General features: G+C 43.5%; 1 protein-coding gene across 3 annotated transcripts in view; it reads right to left on the bottom strand.

Annotated features, from left to right (window-relative positions):
• The window catches only part of LIG1 (DNA ligase 1), a 193,576-nt gene that overhangs the window by 63,637 nt on the left and 107,576 nt on the right, over window positions 1-22,363 (bottom strand). For all 3 annotated transcript variants that reach the window (XM_053451461.1, XM_053451460.1, XM_053451462.1), the window contains exons 12-17: window positions 12,124-12,290; window positions 9,130-9,206; window positions 8,426-8,517; window positions 3,973-4,072; window positions 2,071-2,156; window positions 1,556-1,671 (exon numbers count right to left, since the gene is read on the bottom strand). In XM_053451461.1, the coding sequence (XP_053307436.1) occupies window positions 1,556-1,671; window positions 2,071-2,156; window positions 3,973-4,072; window positions 8,426-8,517; window positions 9,130-9,206; window positions 12,124-12,290 (638 nt within the window). The remainder of the gene's footprint in view (window positions 1-1,555; window positions 1,672-2,070; window positions 2,157-3,972; window positions 4,073-8,425; window positions 8,518-9,129; window positions 9,207-12,123; window positions 12,291-22,363) is intronic.

The raw sequence follows: 22,363 nt of genomic DNA, 5'->3' as shown, positions 1-22,363 counted from the left end.
TTAGGGTTAATTTAGGGGATGCTGTGGTTAAGGGGGTGTTAAGGGTTAATTTAGGGGCAGTTGTGGTTAATGGGAAGTTTAGGGTTAATTTAGGGGAATCTAAATCCTGGGGGCAGTGAAGTGACATATCTGGGGGTATAAGGCATATGTGGGGAGGGCAGTGTGGCATGTCTGGGGAGGACGGAGTGGTGTATCAGGGTGTATAAGGCGTATCTGGGGGTAGAGTGGCATATCTGGGGGTAGAGAAGTGGCATGTCTGGGAGGCAGGGTGGCATGTCTGGGGAGGATGGAGTGGGGTATCAGGGGATATAAGGCGTATCAGGCACAGTGGCAGATGTGGGAGGCAGCGTGGAGTGGCAGATGTGGGAGGCAGCGTGGCATATGTGGGAGGCATTGTGGAGTGGCAGATGTGGGAGGCAGCATGGCGTGGCATATGTGAGGAGGGCAGGGTGGCATGTCTGGGGAGGATGGAGTGGTGTTTCAGGGGGTATAAGGCGTACCAGGCACAGTGGCATGTGGGGGGTAGAGTGGAGTGGCAGATGTGGGAGGCAGCGTGGCGTGGCATATGTGGGGAGGACAGGGTGGCATGTCTGGGGAGGATGGAGTGGTGTTTCAGGGGGTATAAGGCGTATCAGGCACAGTGGCATGTGGGGGGTAGAGTGGAGTGGCAGATGTGGGAGGCAGCGTGGCGTGGCATATGTGGGAGGCAGCGTGGAGTGGCATATGTGGGGGGCAGCATGGCATGTCTGGGAGGCAGCGTAGCAAGCCTGGGCTCAAATGTGCATATATTGGGGGGCTGGTTGGGAAATAAAGACAAGAAATGTATTATCAAAGTTTTTTTATTCTGCTGTTTGTATTTAACATCATTTGTTTAGTAAATGATACTAAATAAATGAAAAATTTACATTCATTTTTTTATCCGATTAATCGATTAATCGAAAAAATAATCGGCCAACTAATCGATTATTAAAATAATCGTTAGTTGCAGCCCTAAAAATACCTGATGGTACCTCATGGGCTCATGGGCTTCCTTAGAGGTGAGGATAAAAAAAACAAAAAACAAAAAACCAGAAAAAACTTGTGGTATAGTGATAAGATGAACGTAAGGATAATGTGTAGTCTCCCAATGTGGTAACTATGGGTGCTCTCTAGTGGCTCCCAGCACTGGCCAGAGCTTAACAGAAAATAACTGGCTATACACACCGTCTTTGATGTTGACACCTATATATATTTATACAAAATATACGTCTGCAATGAGAGCTACGCATTTCAACTCAATTACTTCAGCATGTTTCTTTAAGAATAAACCCCTGTGAGCCTGTCACAAAAAGTGGGCCAACGTATGCTTAATGTAGAAAGATATTCTGAGTCATACCACTGATTTAAAAAAAACTATATTATATATATATAATGCAGGGCCATCTTAACCTTCGTGGAGGAAAAGCTCATTGGGGATGGCCCTTCACAATATATGTGAGACTGACGAGCTGAAATGTTCAGCTATCCTGAAAAGTCACAGTTTTGTTCATATACCACAGCATTATATATGCTATACCTGAGCACGCTCGCCATCATACTTGTATTCACAGGTAAAAGCAGCTTCATCAAATCGCTTAAGTACTTCCCCAATGCCTTTTGTGGGATGTGCCAACATCGGCTTCAACGGAACACCTGAAAATGTATTTTATTTTTATTTATTTTTTTAACTTTAGAGCTTCACACCATAAGATCCACGCAGATTTATAATGAATCACTACATTTATCACATTCTGATAATCTATATAACATAATCCTTGAGATGCATACCTTATATTAGCAGAAACACAAAAAAGGGAGACACTGTGAGATTTATCAAAGAAAAACATTTTCGTAGCACCTATCTTTCTCAAAGGATGGGTCTATCACTTTGGTCAACTATACTTTGAAGAAAAGCACTGTTCTATTTTGCAAAGTCGTACCTTCTCCATTCCTGCTAGTTTGTGTAGCTCTAAGTTGTATGGATGACTACTTTCCAGCAGGACAAAAAACAAACTCGTGTCAGTTCAAAATCAAATCAATCATAACTTATACCTGGAGTGAGTCGACAATATTTGGGAAGGTTTTCAATTCCGTGCTCAAGCAGTACAGGAAGGATTACGTCATAGTTTGGCAATTCACTAAAAACAAAAAACATTTTTCCATGATATTGGTGGTTGCAATAGCGGACAGACAATGACCACATTTGGTCTATTATGTTAAAGGGAACACCATAAGACAGTGTAAGAAATTAAGGGTGCCTTTAAAATGGGACATTACATTTTATGTATAATGTTTTTGGGAAGATTTGGGTTTCTGTGAGATAGCTGTTTTTACAATGTAAGGTCATTTTCACTACAAAGGGTTTGGAACAAAAGTTCCAAAAGAGATGGGATAGCCCCAGGGGGTCAAACACCTGAAGCAGGATATGTATTTTAACATAGATGTGTGTATTTTCACATAGACTGCCTATCTCCTCCATAACTGGGTCATACAGGAAATCTCTGGAAAGAGGGGTCAGGTGAACCACTTTCTGGGAGGTACAAGAAATTCTGGGATGACTAATTAGGCGCTGCAATACAGTCTAAGAAAAGAGAGCGTAGAGAAGTGTTCTGGGTCAGGAGACTCAAAGCAAAGCTGCGCAAGATGGTGTTTTGAAGAAGCCTGTGAGCTGAGAGAAGTTTCTTAAGAATGTGCTTGAGTATCCTTTTTGTTTTGTATTATCAAATGTTTTCTGTATGTTATATGTTTTATAACCTGTAACAGTGACCTAATTCAATATATCCATTTTTGTATTTGTGCTTTATTTGTCACACATTCCCTAAAAGAATAACCCTGTAAGATGGTCATCATTTCTTCACAGTTTTATGTGATTTAAAGGGATAGTAATAGCCTTGCAAAGTATTTTTATGGCTAGCCACCAATACACTGTGTCACAAGCTTAACGTTCCTTTAATATTAAATAAATAAATAAAAATTACAATTATGTATAAAACAATAGGGCTGCAACTAATGATTATTTTCATAATGGATTAGTTGGCCTTATACCCCCTATATACCACGCCGGCCCCAAATATGCCTTATACCCCCTATATGCCACTGTGCCCCCCCCGATATGCACTGTGCCCCTGATATGCCATTGTGCCCCCCGATATACCTTATACCCTCCTACATGCCACTGGTATAACACTCTGCCCCCCCCCCCCTGATATGCCTTATAACCCCTATATGCCACTGGTAAGCTACTCTGCCTTTATGCCGCCACCCCCCCCAGATATGCCTTATACACCACTTAATCCCCCCAGACTTGCCTGCCATGCTCCAGACTCCCTGGTTTCTAGAGGGGGCAGCCGGTGAACATCTGCATGATGCGCCTAGACAACCTTCGCTGCTGACCGTCACTTTTGCTGGAGCTTCTATGATGGAGCACCAGAAGGTCATGTCACAGAAGCCCCAGTGGAAATGGAGGGCAGTAGTGGAGGTTGTCTGTGTCTTGCAGATGTCCCCCGCCTGCCAGAGAGGAGGATCCAGGTTCCATGCATCGCTGCGTGGGATCCTCCTCTTTGCCAGCCGGAGAACATCTGCACAGACAACTCCGCTGCTGCCGGCACTACCCTAGGGCTTCTATGGTGGAGCGCTCCATCGTAGAAGCCCAAGCAGCAGCAGAGGTTGTCTACACGCATCGCACAGATACCAACCGGCAATCAGAGAGGAGGATCCAGATCCCCTGCAGTGCTGCGAGGGATCTGGCTCTTAGTGTTATAGTCCCTATAAGACGAGTGGTATTTTTTTTTTTTTTATTAGAGCATTTGCTCTGCAAAAACCCTCATCTTATATTCAAGAAAATCGATTTTATTGATTAGTTGTTGCAGCCTTATAATACAAAAAAAAAAAGATTTTGAAAAGGAACTTATTTACTTTAGAGTTATTTACTTTAGAATAACATAAAAAACTAACCAGAATGTCTGCTTAAGTATCACAACATTTTCCTCAAGCCAAGCTTTCCTGGCATCTGTGCTCATTCCCTTACCAGCATCTAACACAGCAGGTGGAAATGCTGAAAAACAAATCATAAAATGTTACGCCACACAAAAACTGGACTTCTGACTTTTACTTGAAAAATATTTTACTCATCTATAAAAGCTAATGAAAAAAATCTGCTAAATAGATTCTACTATTTGTCCTGAGTTTAGAAATACACGTTTTTATTTTTTGCCTTTTTCTGCACGTTCTGGGGCAATAAGTACAAGTAGCGTTTTGCTATTTCAAAACCATTTTTTCCCAATCTGGTAATTCTTCCCCCATGTGCCATTTCGGGTACCTTTGAAGCCGGCCAATGCACTTTACCCCATCAAACCATAGGTATTTCAAATGCTAGTATTTTAACTCTTTCCATGCACTTATTCTACCACCAGCCTTTAGGTATAAATGTATAGCTCCTGGTATATGTCACTGTCACACAACACCCCAATATGTGTTCAGCAACGTCTTCCGAGTACAGTGATACCAACCATGCATGGGTTTGTCGGTTAAAGGCCACATGTCAGGATTTTATCCTGACTGCAGGATAGTTAAAAGTTTTACCCTTCGTTTGCTATGAATGTGCTGTGTATTTCTGTTCGGTGGGGTTTTGTTATGCTATTACCCTGCCTCCCACACCTGACCTAATGAACAGGCTTTATATCCCTGCCTCCCAGTAACAGAGTTGTAAGTTCATTAGGTTCTGTGGAGCTACAGTTCATGCCAGACTCTGGATCTGTCTATTGGATTTACCTGCCTGCCTGGTACCTGTTTGACCTGGACTGCCTACTGGATATCCCCATTTTGCTTGCTACCTGTCCCAGACCCTTCTAGATACTTACCTGGACTTTTCTACCGTCATACTCCCCACCACTCTGTATACATAATATGCCTCCTACTCTGCTGCTTATAGTGAGATGTTCTCACTAGATGGTTTGTTTAATATACCTATAACCAAACATCAGCGCTTGTGTCCCATTTTTGCTGTGTGCGTTCTTACACTCCTGCGCTCTGGACTCCAACATCCAGTTGAGGGCCGAGATATGATGAGCCCGCCACCACATTTAGGACGTGTGCATTTTTTAAAATTGGAAATCCTGCCCCCTGTGTTAATTGGGACATTGTTGAACCTGGCCAATTCAATTTTAGGACTTGGTCATAAAAATAGTTACCGTATTCTCCGGCGTATAAGACGACTGGGCATATAAGACGACCCCCAACTTTTCCAGTTAAAATAGAGAGTTTGGGCTATACTCGCCGTATAAGACTACCCCCTCTACCCAGTATACAACAACCAGCCAATCACAGCAAGCAATGTACCTTACCGGTGATTGGCTGGTTGTTGTATACAAAGCCTGCTTGGATTGGGTGGGTCAGCTTTCCCTAACATATGCCTGTCCACACACACATGTATAGACATACATCTATACAACCCTTCCTTTACACACATATACACCAGCTTACAAACACACATATACACACACTGCCCTTACACACACCTGCCCATACACAGACATATACATACATGTATGTGTGTGTTTGTAAGCTGGTGTGTACGTGTATATGTGTGTAAAGGAAGGGTTATGTGAGGGCAGTGTATGTCTATACGTGTGTGTGTGGACACACACCAGCTTACAAACACACAAATACCTACACTGCTCTTACACACACCTGACCATACACATACACTGACCTTACACACACACACAAACACACACACACACACACTGCACTTACACCCCTTTCTCCCCATCTCTTACCTTTCTCATCTTCTATCTTCCATCCAGTTGTGGGAGCATGAGGTCTGTCATTTCAGACCTCTGCTTTACTGCTCCCCTCATCACTACGCGCCGGCAATTGATGCCGAGCGCCGGGATATGACGTCATCCCCGCGCTCGGCATCAATAGCCGGTGCGTAGTGATTAGGGAGCACAGAAGCCGAGGTCTGAAATGCCAGACCTCAAGCTCCCTAATGTTGGGCTAGTTAGAGGGAGGTCATGATCTCTCCAACCAGGCCTGCTCATCGGGCGCCCGCTGATCAGGGCTAGTTGGGGAGATCACGATCTCCGCTCGCCCCTCCCCTAGAGATACGTGGCTTCGTGGGGAATCGTGATTCTCCGGCTCGTTAAGTTTCAGTACCCGGCGTATAAGACGACCCCCAACTTTTGAGAAGATTTTCACGGGTTAAAAAGTCGGCTTATACGCCGGAAAATACGGTATATATTTATATTTTTGGGGGAGCTTTTTTTTTTCTAACATTTTTTGGAACTGGAAGGTTCCACCGACGGTGAGATCAGTGGGAAATGATTTTTGTTATCATGTAACCATTTTTTTTACATACAGTGTATGGCGGACGTTGACACCCCAGGGAGGGGCCAGACACGGGCCCTGATGCAGATCTCAGTGATGCTGAATGCCTCGACATCAGGGCACTACAGCAACACCATTTGGGTGCAGAAAGCGAACGTAGATCACTTTCTGCACCCGTTTAAAGCCATGACGGTCCTGGCACGTCACTAACTATGTTGAAATTGAATTGGTCGGCTTCAAATATGTCTCAAATAGGTCATAGGGACAGGATTACCAGATTTGAAGAATAAAATGGTTTTAAAATAGCAAAATACTACTTGTACTTAGTGCCCTATAATTTGCACACATACACAAAAAAAAACCAACAAACTTTTGTGGGTACACTATACGAGAGAGAAGAAAAAAAGTTAACAGCATCAGTCACGAAGGGTACAAAAAATAAACAGCCTGGTTCTTAAGTGGTTAATAGATATGTATATTGCTGTGTAGCTACACAGCAGGTACTGCGGATATGAACGAACTGAAGTGGGCACATATGTTTAGGGGTGTAAATATGTAAAATAATCATGTTCCTTAAACCACATGTGAGGAAGTATAATAGCTTCTGGGTTACTTAAACTTTTCAGCAGGCCAGGGGAAGCAAGCGCCATTGTTGTAGCTTCTGACATTATAACATTTGTTAGTGGAATAGTGTGGATGAGGATTACTGAGAGATCTTGTTATAAATGTAAAGTATGTAAAATAATTGTTAATTGAAGATAGTAACATATTAGTGTAAGCATGACATTGCTTATTTTAATATGTAAGTGTCATTGCACAGTTGATCGTGACAGAGCCTCTTTCATTGGGAGATCGTGACCAATATGCGACTGCACTCGCTTTTAACAGCATAATTTAAAATTATGATATACAAATACCATTATAACGTCAAGTTTCTTTTGCTTTAATGAAGACTAGAATAAATATTGTCCTAAGGTTCTACATGTTACTACAGATACGTTGCTTTGAGTTATCTGGTATCATATGCTAAACATACTTAAAAATCTGAAGGAAAAAAATTGAAACGCGTACTTAAAGAATCAAACATTCCATATCTTTTTTTTTTATATATAGCACCACCAAATTCCATAGCGCTGTACAGTGGGTAGACAGGACATAAGTAGTACCGTATTTGCTCGATTATAAGACGACCCCCCAAAATCTTAATATTAATTTAGGGAAAAAAGTTTTACTAGTAAATATTAATTCACGTAAACTATGATAATATATATACCCTAATATACCCACTTGCATACCCAGACACTTAAAAACCCACTCTGACACTAACATACCCAGACATACTTCCAAACCAAGACACGCACTCAACCAACTAAGGCAACTAAGGCACTTCACTAAGGCACTCACTGCGATGCCTCAGCAGGCGCTTACTGCAGCTCCCACGGAAGTATGCAATGACGCTGTGTGACCCCACTAGGCCCCACCTCCTCCAGAAAATTAAAGAGGTAAGTCTACCGGGTCCGCCGATGACTTTGGGACAGCACAGTACCGTCATAGACAGGCCGGTCTTGCTTCTGGAGCGCCGCCTGTCACAAAGAGATCAATGACCTCCCCAGCTGGCTCTGCTTCCCCTGCAGTGGGCGGGCTATCCTGGCGCGGAGGTGGCACCCCCCATGCTGAGCGAACGCTAGGCCGGGAAAGGTACGCGCGTAGACAACCTCTGCTGATGCCCGGTGGAAGTGCCGGCAGCAGCTGAGGTTACCAGAAAGGAGGATCCAGGTCCCCTGCAGCGTTGCGGGGGATCTGGATCTTAGTCTCATAGTCAGACCTCTATTTGAGGGCTGATTAGAAGACGAGGGATATTTTTCAGAGCATTTGCTCTGAAAAAAACCTCATCTTATAATCGAGCAAATACGGTATATAACTTAATTTGACATACAGAAACAGGTGAGGAAAGCCCTCTCAAACGAGCTTACATTCTTGACTATGTAACACTTGTAATCGTTGAAGTTAGCACTGATAAGGCAAATATGAAATAAAGGACATTTTAAACTGTGAAAAAGAAGATTTTCAACATACTTACCTTGGCTAGGAGGAGTGAGACACACTGCATGAGCTATAGCAGATAGGACTGATTGTTCTGCCAAACCTATGCGAAGTTTACCACCCAGAGATCTGAAAAGAACGTACAGGGAAAAAAGTACGATTGGTCAGGGGTTGACAGATTTGGTTTGGATCTTGGAGCCAGACAAAAAAATTAGGTGCCAACTCTTTTAGTTTCATATATTACCCCCTGGTACTCAGTTAAATGGTGTTTATTGGAGCAATACAACATAAAACACCTTTCTTTAGTGCTGCACCACTTTGTATGGTACTGAATAACCTCTTCATAACAAGGTATTTTACACAATAAAGACTCAAGCATGCATGTTTAACCAATATTCTTCCACTCACTGTCTGGCATTAGTGTGTGGAACAGAGACACACATGCTAACACCTTATGCGCATAAACACTAACACCTTAACATTCTATACTCATGTACACACATGCTAACACCATACATTGTGAACCCGGGACCCTGCTGGGTGTCTCACGGATGGCGCAGGTGCTGGATTCACAATGGAAGTCCTGGTCAGTTTTTACCCCCCTGTCTCCCTTGGTTGCCAGGAAGTTTCTAGTCACCATGGCGACTGGGTTTGTTGAGCCTTGAATTAGATTCATAAAAAGATTATGAACACTGACAAAAAAAACAAAAAAAAAAACAGGTTTATAATCACATTAAATACCTTGCAATGTACCGTGCTTCAGAGTGTCTGCAAGCTACAAATAATCCTTTTATTATATCAATCTTCTTGTTCATAGACTATAAGATGAACACAAAAATATGTATATTTAACAAATCAGTTTCACAGACTCTTTAGATCAAAATTATACAGTATTTAGTAAAGTTACTATACTGTAATTTCTAACCCACAAATATATATGTGCCATGAAGATCTTAGACCTGTCTGAACCCTGGAATAGGTTTACGAACACGCCATATGGAATGCTTATCTAGATTTGAATTTCTACTGCTACTTGAACATCTTATGAGCAAGAAGATCCTGCCACACTTGACCTTAAAAGAACAGGCCTCACTCAAACCAATCATACTAGGGTTATAGAGTGGACACAACACAAAGCATGTTTATACAATGATAATCATGCATCAACACTGCAAAGTACCTCACAAGGTTAGCAATGTACAATTTACATATTTTTAGTTTAAGACAATTATTAATCTCAGATTCCCACAGAGCAGACACTGGATCTGAAATAAAACCACCTCCCCATACTTTATGTCGTAAAGAGCCAGTGAAGACCAGAAAAAAATCTACTTTATTAGGAGAGAGAAAAAAAGCTACCTTGACAATCTTATAATAAATGTTACACAGTATATAACTGAACATTTCAACGCAGACACAGTCCTAGTTACACCAAATGTACAGTCTATTTACACATTATTTCATGTGACAAATGTGTGAAAGCTATCCAGGACACAGAGAACAAAACACATTTTACTTTTACTTAAATTTGTCCTCTTTGAAAATTAATTTAATTTGTAAATACAATCTTGGAACAAGAGAGCTATGTGGTCAAATATGGCCCCAACATATATAATATATATATAAAAATGAATTAAAACTACCTCTCTTTTAGAACTATAACTTACTGAAGAAATATGGACATGTTGTAGAGTTGAACTTAACTTTCAGTTCACTATGGAACATGGTAAGAGACAAGATTCTTGGCTAAAATATTGATAATGTGACCATTGAGCTATTCTCAAAACAAATATTTTAAATCTTAAAACAAGGAAGTCTATTAAGTTAATTTATGCATATTAAGAGAATTGTTACTGGTCTAGTGTTAGCTTACTGACAGTTAAAATCAAATTGAGATAGAGAGGAGATCTTCTATGGCAGGGGCGTCCGAGGTGCGGCCCGCGGGACCTCGAGGTGCGGCCCGCGGGACCTCGAGGTGGGGCCCGCGGGACCTCGAGGTGGGGCCCGCGGGACCTCGAGGTGGGGCCCGCGGGACCTCGAGGTGGGGCCCGCGGGACCTCGAGGTGGGGCCCGCGGGACCTCGAGGTGGGGCCCGCGGGACCTCGAGGTGGGGCCCGCGGGACCTCGAGGTGGGGCCCGCGGGACCTCGAGGTGGGGCCCGCGGGACCTCGAGGTGGGGCCCGCGGGACCTCGAGGTGGGGCCCGCGGGACCTCGAGGTGGGGCCCGCGGGACCTCGAGGTGGGGCCCGCGGGACCTCGAGGTGGGGCCCGCGGGACCTCGAGGTGGGGCCCGCGGGACCTCGAGGTGGGGCCCGCGGGACCTCGAGGTGGGGCCCGCGGGACCTCGAGGTGCGGCCCGCGGGACCTCGAGGTGCGGCCCGCGGGACCTCGAGGTGCGGCCCGCGGGACCTCGAGGTGCGGCCCGCGGGACCTCGGCAGCCAGGATCACAAGAGCCCTGCTGCTTACTTGTGGGAGGGTCTATTGTACGGCACAGAGAAAGCGGGAGGCCACGCCCCCTGCTGAAGTCTGTGAGCGGCATCGAGAGCTGTAGTGCTGGTAAGGTGGTGGAGGAGGGTGTTTGAATGAGTATGCGTGATTGAGGGAATGAATCTGTGAATGAATTTGTGTGTGTGATAGCATGGATGTGTAAGTGCTGGAACCTAGGCATGATGGGACTGTGATTCCTGTTAGCAATCACACTCCTATCATGCCAAGTCAGCCAGTACATGCTGAAACCTGGCTAGCTGCCCCCCTTGTGTATTGATGCTGCCAACAGTATGGGGTCTGCACTTACAGCCACCCTGTACCAGCATGCACTGGCTGACTTGGGATGATAGGAGTGTGATTGCTAACAGCAGTCACAGTCCCATCATGCATAGGTTCCAGCATTTACTGGTTGCCTGGGTATAAAAAGTGTGTTTGCAGTTAGCAATCACACTCCTATCATTCTAAGTCATAGTTGATTTTTTAACAACTATTAATTTATATATGATTGTTGACAGCAATCACACTCCTACCATGCCCAGCCAACCAGTACATGCTGGAATCTGGGTATGCCTGAGATTGCTGTTAATCATAATATATAATTTTTTGTACAATTTTGGTGTGTAACTTACTTTTATTAAAAGTGTGGGATTTTTTTTATTATTATTTTTAAAGGTGGGGGGTCATTTTCGGTTTCGGCTAAGTGAACCCTGAATTTTCAGTTTTGGTCCAGAATTTTCATTTTAGTGGATCCCTAAAATAAATAGAACTATTTCATTTTTACTTATCCAGAATCCTGAATTTGTAGTCACAAAACTTTCTAGGCCCAGAAATCAGTGAGAGGAAAAGTAAAGGTTTTCTGTCATTTACTTTATTTTAATCTGCATATTTTATTAAAGGCCATATTTTCTCACAGTGAAAAATGAGTCCAGCCCTCGCACGTATACAATTATTATGAAGTGGCCCACTGCAGAAAAAACTTGGACACCCCTGGTTTAAGGCATAGTTCTACCGCTGATGTGATGTTCAAGAAACTTATATGCTTTATGAAGTGGATTAGTGTAAACGTATTAGCAGTGGTCATGGCTGCAAGCAAAATAAAGTTCATACTACATGAAGTCAGGATGCTTAACACTGCAGTCCTAGACAGGACTTTACATAAAAAGAAAACGTTTTGAACATTTTTGAAAACTACAGTAAACAAAACATCTTCTATTACAGTATTATTCTCCAATATGATAAGGACTTACAGAACTTCCAGTCATCTTTGCTATCTCTTTCAGCCTGTTAAACACACCAGAAGCAGTGAGGTTTGGGGGTTTAAACATTATACGTTGGTTACTGCGACTGCTTTCAGCAACAAGACCCAGGTCTCCTTTCTCTTGTGCTTCCTTCTTAATCTTTTCTAGTTGACGCCCTATATTTGAATAGAAAAAATAAAACCCAAATGAATTATGTCTATCTTATTAATGGACTGAATAATTTCACGTTTCACCTGCAATTATACCATAGCTAATGCAAAATGGTAAATAAACAAAATACATTGTGTTTGGAAACACCTCATAAGCCTAGGATTTTATATCCCTCTTCTTACACTTACACACACACACACTTTCATACACACCCACACATCCATCAGGCATAACATTATGACCACCTGCGTAGTGTAGGCATGGACTACACTAGACCTCTGCAGTATAGCTGTGTTATCTGGCACCAAGAGGGTTAGCAGCAGATCCTTTAACTCCTGTAAATTGCGTGATTGGGCCTCCACAGATGCATCCTGGTACTATGTGTTCTCCAGGTAAGCGACACACACGCACCTGGCCAGCCACGTAAAAGAAAACATTCATAAAACCAGACCTCCATCTTCCATTGCTCTTTGCTCCGGTTCTTATGCTCACGTGCCCATTGTTGTGATTTCGAGTGGACAGGGGTCAGCATGGGCACCCCAACTGGTCTGCGTTTATGCAGCCCCATACGCAACAAACTGCGATGCACTGTGTGTTCTGACACCTTTCTCTCAGAGCCAGCATGAACTTTCTAAGCAATTTAAGCTACAGTAGCACATCTATTGGATTTGACCAAACTGCCCAGTCTTCCCACATTGTAAAAAGGAAGGCATGATTGACAACCAACTGTATGCCAATTAAGTGTAATGGTGTTATGATGCAGAGATCCAATGGGCAAAGCCTCTCTATACAAGACCTTAAAATGGTCTCAAACATTAATGGAGATTCTTCTCTGCAGAGCACATGGCAAATCAGTTAGGACATATGGTCACCTTCCACTCCCTCTCCCAGTGCAATGTCCTTTCCCTTTTCTATCACCTTGGTCTCTAAGGGTCACTGGAGAAGATAGGTTACCAGGGGAGTGTCCAGCAGAAGGAGGACTTATTGTGTTTATAAAGTCCTGCCAACTCTCTCTCTCTCTCTGAGTCTGCGTGGAGATGATCACAAGGGAGTGGTAATTGTATCACGTGTTTACAGGCTTATCCTGCTGTTTCTTTGTTATTTCCATTCAATCAATGAATAGATAGTTTGGTAACAGCATATACGAATTTATAGTAATTTGTATATGTATTGTTAATTTGTTTAGCCTCTCTTAATAAATATTGTTAATTGCAGAAAACAAGGAGTGTGGACTCTGACTTTACACTCGATAGTTAGTGGTTATTGATAGCATAACAGTGTATATATATATATTCACACAGTAAATGTTATTCAATAATTACAGTAAGATTCATAAAATACAAACACGTTTTTATATTTATAACATTTGGCGAGCCAGGTAATTATTTTTTACCACTTTTTGCTCACTTGCAAGGGGGGACAATCCAGTTTTCTCCAGATACAAGTGAGCTAAAAGGGACAAAATAACCGAACCGATTTTGTTTTATTTGGTGGAAGCGTTTTCTGCAATACGTCTCGGGCCAAGACGTGAGAGATCCTAAGAGGCAACCAGAGCGAGACGCAATTAGTAAGCCGGACATCATTTCTGGAGGATCGCGTTTTATCCAGACCGAGGATTCAAAGTGGGGTGCACACCATTTGATTGCCTGCAGTCTGAAGACACAAGTCGTGTGAGTAAATTATAATTTGTTTTTTGATATATAAGAATGGAAATTGTAGCACAGTATGCAGAAGCTAGCACTTTTGATCCATTAATGATGGAAAATGAAAATTTAAACAAATGCATAGCTTGTGGTTGCAATGTGAGAAAGAGAATTGCAGAGTAGACAATAAGAAGTGGTGCCTGAATAAAGATAGACTGAAAATCCAGAACTGTATGAAGTTGCTGAAGTTATTGAGGAATCAGTTGAACCGTATACTTGTGGGGCACACTCCTGTGGCCTCCATAATCAACAACACAAGTAAATATAGTGATTGTCCAAAGTGTGGATTAAATGGAGATTATGTAAACACATTAGAGGACAATTACGAAGCGAGAGGACAGTTGATATCATCCCTTAGGACATGTTTAGCCACGCAAACCCCAGTTGCTGTATGCAGCCAGGGGGAAACATGTGCAGAAGAAGAAGAGGCACAAAGTATTGTAGAGAATGAGAACCCAGGAACAAACATAGGAAACCGTATACTGGATGAGCTAGATAATGGTGGTATCCCTATATTAACCCCTCTTGTAACAAAGCCAGCAATACCACATTTTATGGACCCTTTATCTGTTTCACCTAGTGTTAAAAGCAGGACATCTGCCACCCTGCAAACTGCTAAAATTCTACAGCAGCAGGATAGAGATAAGGTGATGAAACAGCTAATGAAGTTAAAGCCCCTCTTTCCCCCATATGACTGCAAAACAGATGTCCTTTCAAACATGTCCAATTTCGAATCAGCAGTTAAACAATATATGCTCTCTCCTAAAGAGGCATGTATGATGCTTAAAATGTCGCCCCCAAGCAGCATTGCATGTAGATTTAATCCACCCATAAATGGCCCTATTAATCGAGACCGAGATTGGTTTAAAGATGATAAATGGGCTACAGAGGGAGACAGACTTAGAGCTGTCTCCAAATTTGTAACAGGAGACAGAGATTTAGATTCACTTGCTGAGATGAAGGTGAATTTACAAGATGATCCGTGGGTTTTTGCTTCCAAATTTGAGCAAGTCTATCGGCTAACCCACCGCATTCCACCAGATCAAACTCCTCCTGATCTACTACAATACCTAGTAAAAAAACTCACTTACTTAGACCCTGGAGTGCAGATGATGGCAGAGGAAAAAGATACTTTGGAAGGGGTATTGACCATCATAGGGAAGGCCAGGCAGAATTTAATGAGGAAAGGAGTCATAGGACAGAGCAAGGTTGCGATTGTAACTACCAATGAAGGGAAGCAATCTCTACCTGAGATTCCCTTCAGAGGTATTTGTTATTATTGCAATAAAAATGGTCATAGACAGAAAGAATGTAGAAAGGCCAAGAGAGACCAAAGGGTGACTGAGGGATGGTATGTTCAAAGAAAGTGATAGTCTGTCAAAGAAAGTGATCAAAGAGGATCTGTAAAGATGAAAAGAAATAACAGTCCTGAAAAGGCAGGTCAGGAACATCATTCTAACCCTCTGCCTAGGGCCAATCTGTATGGTCCGGCACGGGAGGCTCTGAGAATGATGGCAGTACAAGGAGCGGTTACTAATGACCACAAACTGAAACCAGGGGACGAGGCTCCTCTGATTTCATTTTCAGATTGACTAGCACTGGACGATATGGTTCCTATTTGTAAAACATTTAGGGACCATTCCGGACGTCCACACGTGCATGGTATTATGGCAGGACATCACACTAAGATTCTTATTGATACAGGAGCTTCAGTGACATTAACCGATCTACCATTAAGCCCTCCTTCTGGGGCGAAAAAGACATTTCTTGTAGGACTTGGTGGCTCCCAGTCTCATGCATTTCTTATTCCACAAGTGACCTTGACTTTAAGTGCTCAGTGGAGTAAGGAAATACTGATCTGGCAAAGTAAAAACACTGAAGGTACCATACTGGGTACAGATGTAATGAGAACAGAAGGAATGCTTGTCGACCTTTGCAATAATGTTTTGTGGAGAGATACAAGAGGGAGAAAGCCTGTTATCTTAGATGATACTGCTTTAAGTCCCGTGGCATCTATTGCCTCTGTTTCTTCAGAAAGAGTGTGGCCCATTACTGAAGACAACTATGCTCTGCAGAAATTGGTTATGGATTTCCCTGAAGTTTGGGCTCAGCATAAAAATGATTGTGGCATTCTAAAAGGCAGCGGTATTAATATTGTGGGACCTGATGCTCCTCCACAGAGACAATACAGGTTTCCAACAGAAGCCATTGAACCTGTAGCAGAAATGATTGATCAATTGGAAAAGCAGGGTATCATTAGGAAATGCTCTTCCTCCAACAACTCCCCCTTGTAAAGCTAATGGCACATGGAGATTAACTGCAGATTTCCGTATGATAAACAAATGTACCCCACCAGTAACAAATTTGGTTGCTTCCATACCTGAAGTTACATCTAAGTTAAGTGCTACCTGTGAGTGGTATTCAGTGCTAGATATCAGTAATGGTTTCTGGAGTATTAAGCTAGCCCCGCAATGTCAATACAAATTTGCTTTCACCTTTAGGAATACTCAGTATACATTTACAACGCTTCCTCAAGGTTTTCATAGCTCTCCAACATATTTCCACCAAGCCCTAGCTAAGGTATTAGAAGTATTTTCTTCTCCATCTAGTATAATACAATATGTAGATCAGGCATGTCCAAAGTCCAAGATTTGGGCTTTCCTTCTCCCTGCGCCGGCACACACAGCCACAAGGGCATCTGATGAAGAAATTGTGTAGGGGAGGGTTAGATTTCAACCCTCGTCTACAGTAAGATTAAACAGGGTTCATGTTTGACTGTAGACGAGGGTTGAAATCTAACCCTCCCCTACACAATTTCTTCATCAGATGCCCTTGTGGCTGTGTGTGCCGGCGCAGGGAGAAGGAAAGCCCAAATCTTGCAATCTCGGACGTCGCTAGATTTGGGCTTTCCTTCTCCCTGCGCCGGCACACACAGCCACAAGGGCATCTGATAAAGAAATTGTAGGCAGTGGCGGAACTACCGGGGTCGCGACTGCGACCGGGCCCTGGAGTTCTGCCAGTCAGGGGGGCCCAAGGGGTGCCGAGCGGTTGCTGAAAACGACCGCTCGGCACCTCTTGGGCCCCCCTGACTGACAGAAATCCAGGACTCCTCTGCTCGCCGCCGGTGCTGCTGCCGCCGCCGCCTGCCTATGCGCTACCCAGAGTGCAGTGTTGGAAGCGTGAGGCGTTTGTCTCGGGTGCCGGCGCTTCACGCGCTGTGAAGCGCCGGCACCCGAGACAAACGCCTCACGCTCCCAACACAGGAGTTGACGGTAAGTGACCTAGGGAGGGAGTGGGTAGATCGTGAGAAGGGGGGGTAGGGAGGGAGAGGGTAGATCGTTAAGAGGGGGGGAAGGGATTGAGAGGGGAAATCGTGAGAAGGGTAGGGAGGGAGAGGGGAGATTGTGAGAAGGGAGGGAGAGGGGAGATTGTGAGAAGGGGGGTAGGGAGGGAGAGGGGAGATTGTGAGAAGGAGGGGTAGGTAGGAAGAGGGGAGATTGTGAGAAGGAGGGGTAGGGAGGAAAAGGGGAGATTGTGAGAAGGAGGGGTAGGGAGGAAGAGGGGAGATTGTGAGAAGGGGGGTAGCGAGGGAGAGGGGAGATTGTGAGAAGGGGGTAGGGAGGGAGATTGTGAGAAGGGGGGTAGGGAGGGAGAGGGGGGATTGTGAGAAGGGGGAGGGAGAGGGGAGATTGTGAGAAGGGGGATGGAGAGGGGAGATTGTGAGAAGGGGGATGGAGAGGGGAGATTGTGAGAAGGGGGAGGGAGAGGGGAGATTGTGAGAAGGAGGGGTAGGGAGGAAGAGGGGAGATTGTGAGAAGGAGGGGTAGGGAGGAAGAGGGGAGATTGTGAGAAGGGGGGTAGCGAGGGAGAGGGGAGATTGTGAGAAGGGGGGTAGGGAGGGAGAGGGGGGATTGTGAGAAGGGGGAGGGAGAGGGGAGATTGTGAGAAGGGGGAGGGAGAGGGGAGATTGTGAGAAAGGGATAGATGTGGTATGCCGTTTTCCATAAACTTTGCATAAAATAGTTAATTTGTATTTAATTTTAATGGTTCAGAAAATGTCAGGCAAAATGGTCGGCCCTCGCACATGTTCACTTCATCAAATCTGGCACTCTTCGAAAAAAGTTTGGACATGCCTGATGTAGATGATATCTTACTTCAAACAGAGACAGTAGAAGAACATATGGATTTGTTGAGGGAACTGTTTGGCTTGATTGCAAATGCTGGCCTCAAACTAAACACTTCAAAGGTACAGTTTGCTCAGACAACAAGTGACATTTTTGGGAGTGACAATTACAGGAGGCACCAGATGTCCAACTAAAGAAAGAGTAATAGCAATGTTACAAGTCCCCAGACCTTGTAATAAGCAATTTTGGGACTTGCAAATTTTTCAAGGGAATTCATTGAAGGATTTGCTGAAAAAGCAAAGCCTCTCTATGATCTCCTGAAAGGGGACGATTCAGTACAAATCCCTTGGGGTACAGAATAGGAAGAAGCATTTAGGGTTCTGAAGCAAGATCTGGCATCAGCTCCAGCCCTAAGTACAGTGGATGGAGAGTCTCCCTTTGCCCTCCAGACATGTACCTCAGACACCTCTATATCATCTGTGTTACTGCAGTAGAAAGCTGGAAAGTGGAGGCCTGTTGGCTATTTTTCCAGACTTCTGTCTCCAGTAGAAAAAGGGTATGATGCATGTGTAAAGGCTCTGTTGGGTGTACATTGGTCAGTGGAAGCTACTGAACACATAGTTGGGTTCAAGCAGTTGTTCCTGCAGACCCCTCACACACCTTTAAAGTTGCTATTTGAAAAATCTCTTAGTGGGGTATCAACACAGCGGCTTACAAGGTGGTTGACAGACCTGCAGCATCGTAAATCACTGTACAGCATAATGCAAAATACATTTTGCCACAACTCATGCACATTCAAGGAGAGCCCCATGATTGCACAGATATGCATATTCAGAAAGACACACCACCTAAATTGTTTAGAGACAAATCATCTTCCCAAGATCTACAAATTTACGTAGATGGTTCACGTTTTTGGCACGAGGGAAAATTTCATACTGGGTTTGCAATTTGGGTTCCTTCAGAACAAATATCCCTCAAATTTATGTTGCCACGTTCATTTTCAGCCCAGAGAGCAGAATTAGAAGCCATTTCTATGGCTTGCCATAAATTCGACACACACGTCCTATTTGTATCTATAGTGATAGTGCTTATGTCACCAGATCCCTCACAGAGTATCTTCCTATATGGAATTTAAGGGGAATGGTGGACTCGGCAGGGAAACCTTTGTCACACACTCAAGCACTTCGGAAATTTGTTGATTGGGGACTAAAACACCCTCTACAGGTAGCTGTCATAAAAGTAAAAGCTCATACCAATGCCAGTGATGAGCATTCCCAGGGTAATGCACATGTGGATTTGTTAGCAAAAGAGGCGGCCTTAGATGGAGAATCATGGCATTTGCATGAAAATGACACTGAGACACAGGAAGCATGGGATGAACACTTCACATGCAAAGAATTAGTGACTCAGGTAGCCAAGGTTACTGTACAAGGTTCGGAAGTGCCAGATTTAAAAGAAGAACAAAATAAGGATCCTAACCTTTCTCTTTTGTTACAGAACCAGCAAACACTTCCTACTGGCTACTCTATAAAGGAAGGGTTGTTATGTTACAGTGATCCTAATGACCCACAAGCGAGACTTCTTTTTGTTGTCCCACACCATTTGCAGAGACCCATTACACAACAAACGCATGCTTTTATGGGTCACATTGGACAAAGTGCATTAGAGTATCACCTTAAATAGAAATTTTATTGGCCTGAAATAACAACTTCAGCTTTACACTGTATTCAGGAATGCCTTGTTTGTGCCCAAATAAATCCACGACCCAAGGGACAACGGCCCATACTTCAGAGAGTGCCAGTTGCAGATGGTCCCTGGAAATCAATACAGATTGATTTCATAGGCCCACTCCCACTGTCCAAGGGGGGCCTCCGGTATGGATTGGTAATTGTGGACACTTTCTCCAAGTGGGTTGATGTAATTCCCCTTAGACGGGACTCAGCACTGGCTACAGCCAAAGCATTATGGGAACACGTCTTTCCTTGCTGGGGTTTTCCCGAAATAATTGAATCGGACAGGGATACCCATTTTACAGGGCAGGTTATGCAAAACCTGTGTTCTCTATTAGGAATACAGCAGAGATTTCATATACCATATCATCCCCAGTCATCCGGTATAGTGGAAAGAATGAATCGTACTCTGAAGTCCAGGTTATCTAAAATGCTGGTATAATATGGCAAATCATGGGTTAACCATCTCCCAGCAGTACTCATGGCTATCAGAGCTACACCCTCTAATGCCACTAGGTGCTCTCCATATGAATTAATGACAGGGAGAAAAATGGCACTAGGCCATCCAGGTGAACCACAACTTTCAACTCCACTGAGAGAATCTGTGTCTAGAGACCAGTATCTCTACCAAATTCAGGAGCAATTAAACTCATTGCTTCACTTTGCTGCCTCCAATATGGCCCCAACAGATTGTAAAATTTTATCCACACCTCAAACTCTGTTTGAGAAGGGGGGATTGGTAATGATTAAAAATTTTCAGAAAAATTCTCCCTGGGATGCAAATTGGGAAGGGCCCTATGTAATTCGAGACACACTGGGCACAACAGTTCTACATGTACAGAGGTCTAACCCCAAAAAGGCCAGAAGGCAGCCTGGATATAAGTGGGTGCATGTAGATCAGTGTAAATTATATAAAGGGACTTGTGCTCCAGATACAGAGTTAACTGCTAAGGATTGATGCTTCTGCTTGATCTTTTTAGGTGCCCGAAGTATGACAGCCTGAAATAATATTTTAAGAAGAATGAAGCTCAACATCTTTCTGGTCATGTTGCATTTCCTTAAACAATTCAGGACATGTGAATCCGATAATAATTCCCTATTGGAACTGAATGCAACTCCATCCACTCAGCAACATAATGGAAGTTATACAGAGATACCAAAAATGAACCTTCCAATACTTGAACTAATTTGACCAACATCCTGAAGGCAATCATACTGGAAACAGCTCTTGGACTCATCTAGGCATCACTCCACCCTCTCGGGACCGCAGAGGGAAATACGCACATGGAATGGAAGGATCGACTAAAATATGGAGTGGTGGCAATGTATATGATCTGTGTTTATATGTAATACTCAGTGGGGGTGGGGGGTGTTAAAAATTGATGGGGAAACTTTTGGGCAAAGAATTATATTCTGGGATTTGGGGTAGATAACCAGGGCAATTAAGATGATTGGGAATGTAAATGGTCAGATTGGGGAAAATCTGTAGTTTTATGTGGTAGGGATGTAAAACTGACTGGTTAGTGTCTACACATTTAAAATTTCTACACATTTTCAAAATTGTTCCAGAATTACCTGTACTATGGAAAGAGCTTCAATAAGGTGGGCAGAAAGGAGTAGAAGTAGATATAGAAGAGGGGTTGTGGACACAGTTCTGGGATGTGTAGGAACTGGGTTGGGTTAGTGAATGCAGTAGACATAGCCAGTATGACAGCAGCACTACAGTTGTTAACTGACACTCCTAGTACAACTTGGTGGCAAAAGTTAGCTAATACTTTCTCTAATCAACATGGGGTACTGCTCTGGGGAACCTATTCATACATCCATTTATTATCGTATTGTGTGTTTTTGTAGTATGTATTGTTATTCAAGTTTGTATGTGTTGTTACCTGAAGTCATTGATTGCCAGAGTATATCACCTCCATTATGGAATGCAAATGGAAAGAACTCTGTGAATAGCAGGCTGGGCATGCATACATTGTAGATACACTGCGAGGTACGCTCTCCCTCTTGTCTCCAGTGGGTTTTATAGAGTCCAGGGGTCTCATCCACTTCATTGTCAAAAGAAGGGATGTAAAAAGGAAGGCATGATTGACAACCAACTGTATGCCAATGAAGTGTAATGGTGTTATGATGCAGAGATCCAATGGGCAAAGCCTCTCTATACAAGACCTTAAAATGGTCTCAAACATTAATGGAGATTCTTCTCTGCAGAGCACATGGCAAATCAGTTAGGACATATGGTCACCTTCCACTCCCTCCCCCAGTGCAATGTCCTTTCCCTTTTCTATCACCTTGGTCTCTAAGGGTCACTGGAGAAGATGGGTTACCAGGGGAGTGTCCAGCAGAAGGAGGACTTATTGTGTTTATAAAGTCCTGCCAACTCTCTCTCTCTCTCATCTCTGCGTGGAGATGATCACAAGGGAGTGGTAATTGTATCACGTGTTTACAGGGTTACTCTGACTTTACACTCGATAGTTAGTGGTTATTGATAGCATAACAGTGTATATATATATATATA

This window comes from Spea bombifrons, chromosome 12 (assembly GCF_027358695.1).
Source record: "Spea bombifrons isolate aSpeBom1 chromosome 12, aSpeBom1.2.pri, whole genome shotgun sequence".
NCBI classification, from domain to species: Eukaryota; Metazoa; Chordata; class Amphibia; order Anura; family Pelobatidae; genus Spea; species Spea bombifrons.
This window is presented reverse-complemented; position numbering and strand designations above follow the sequence as displayed.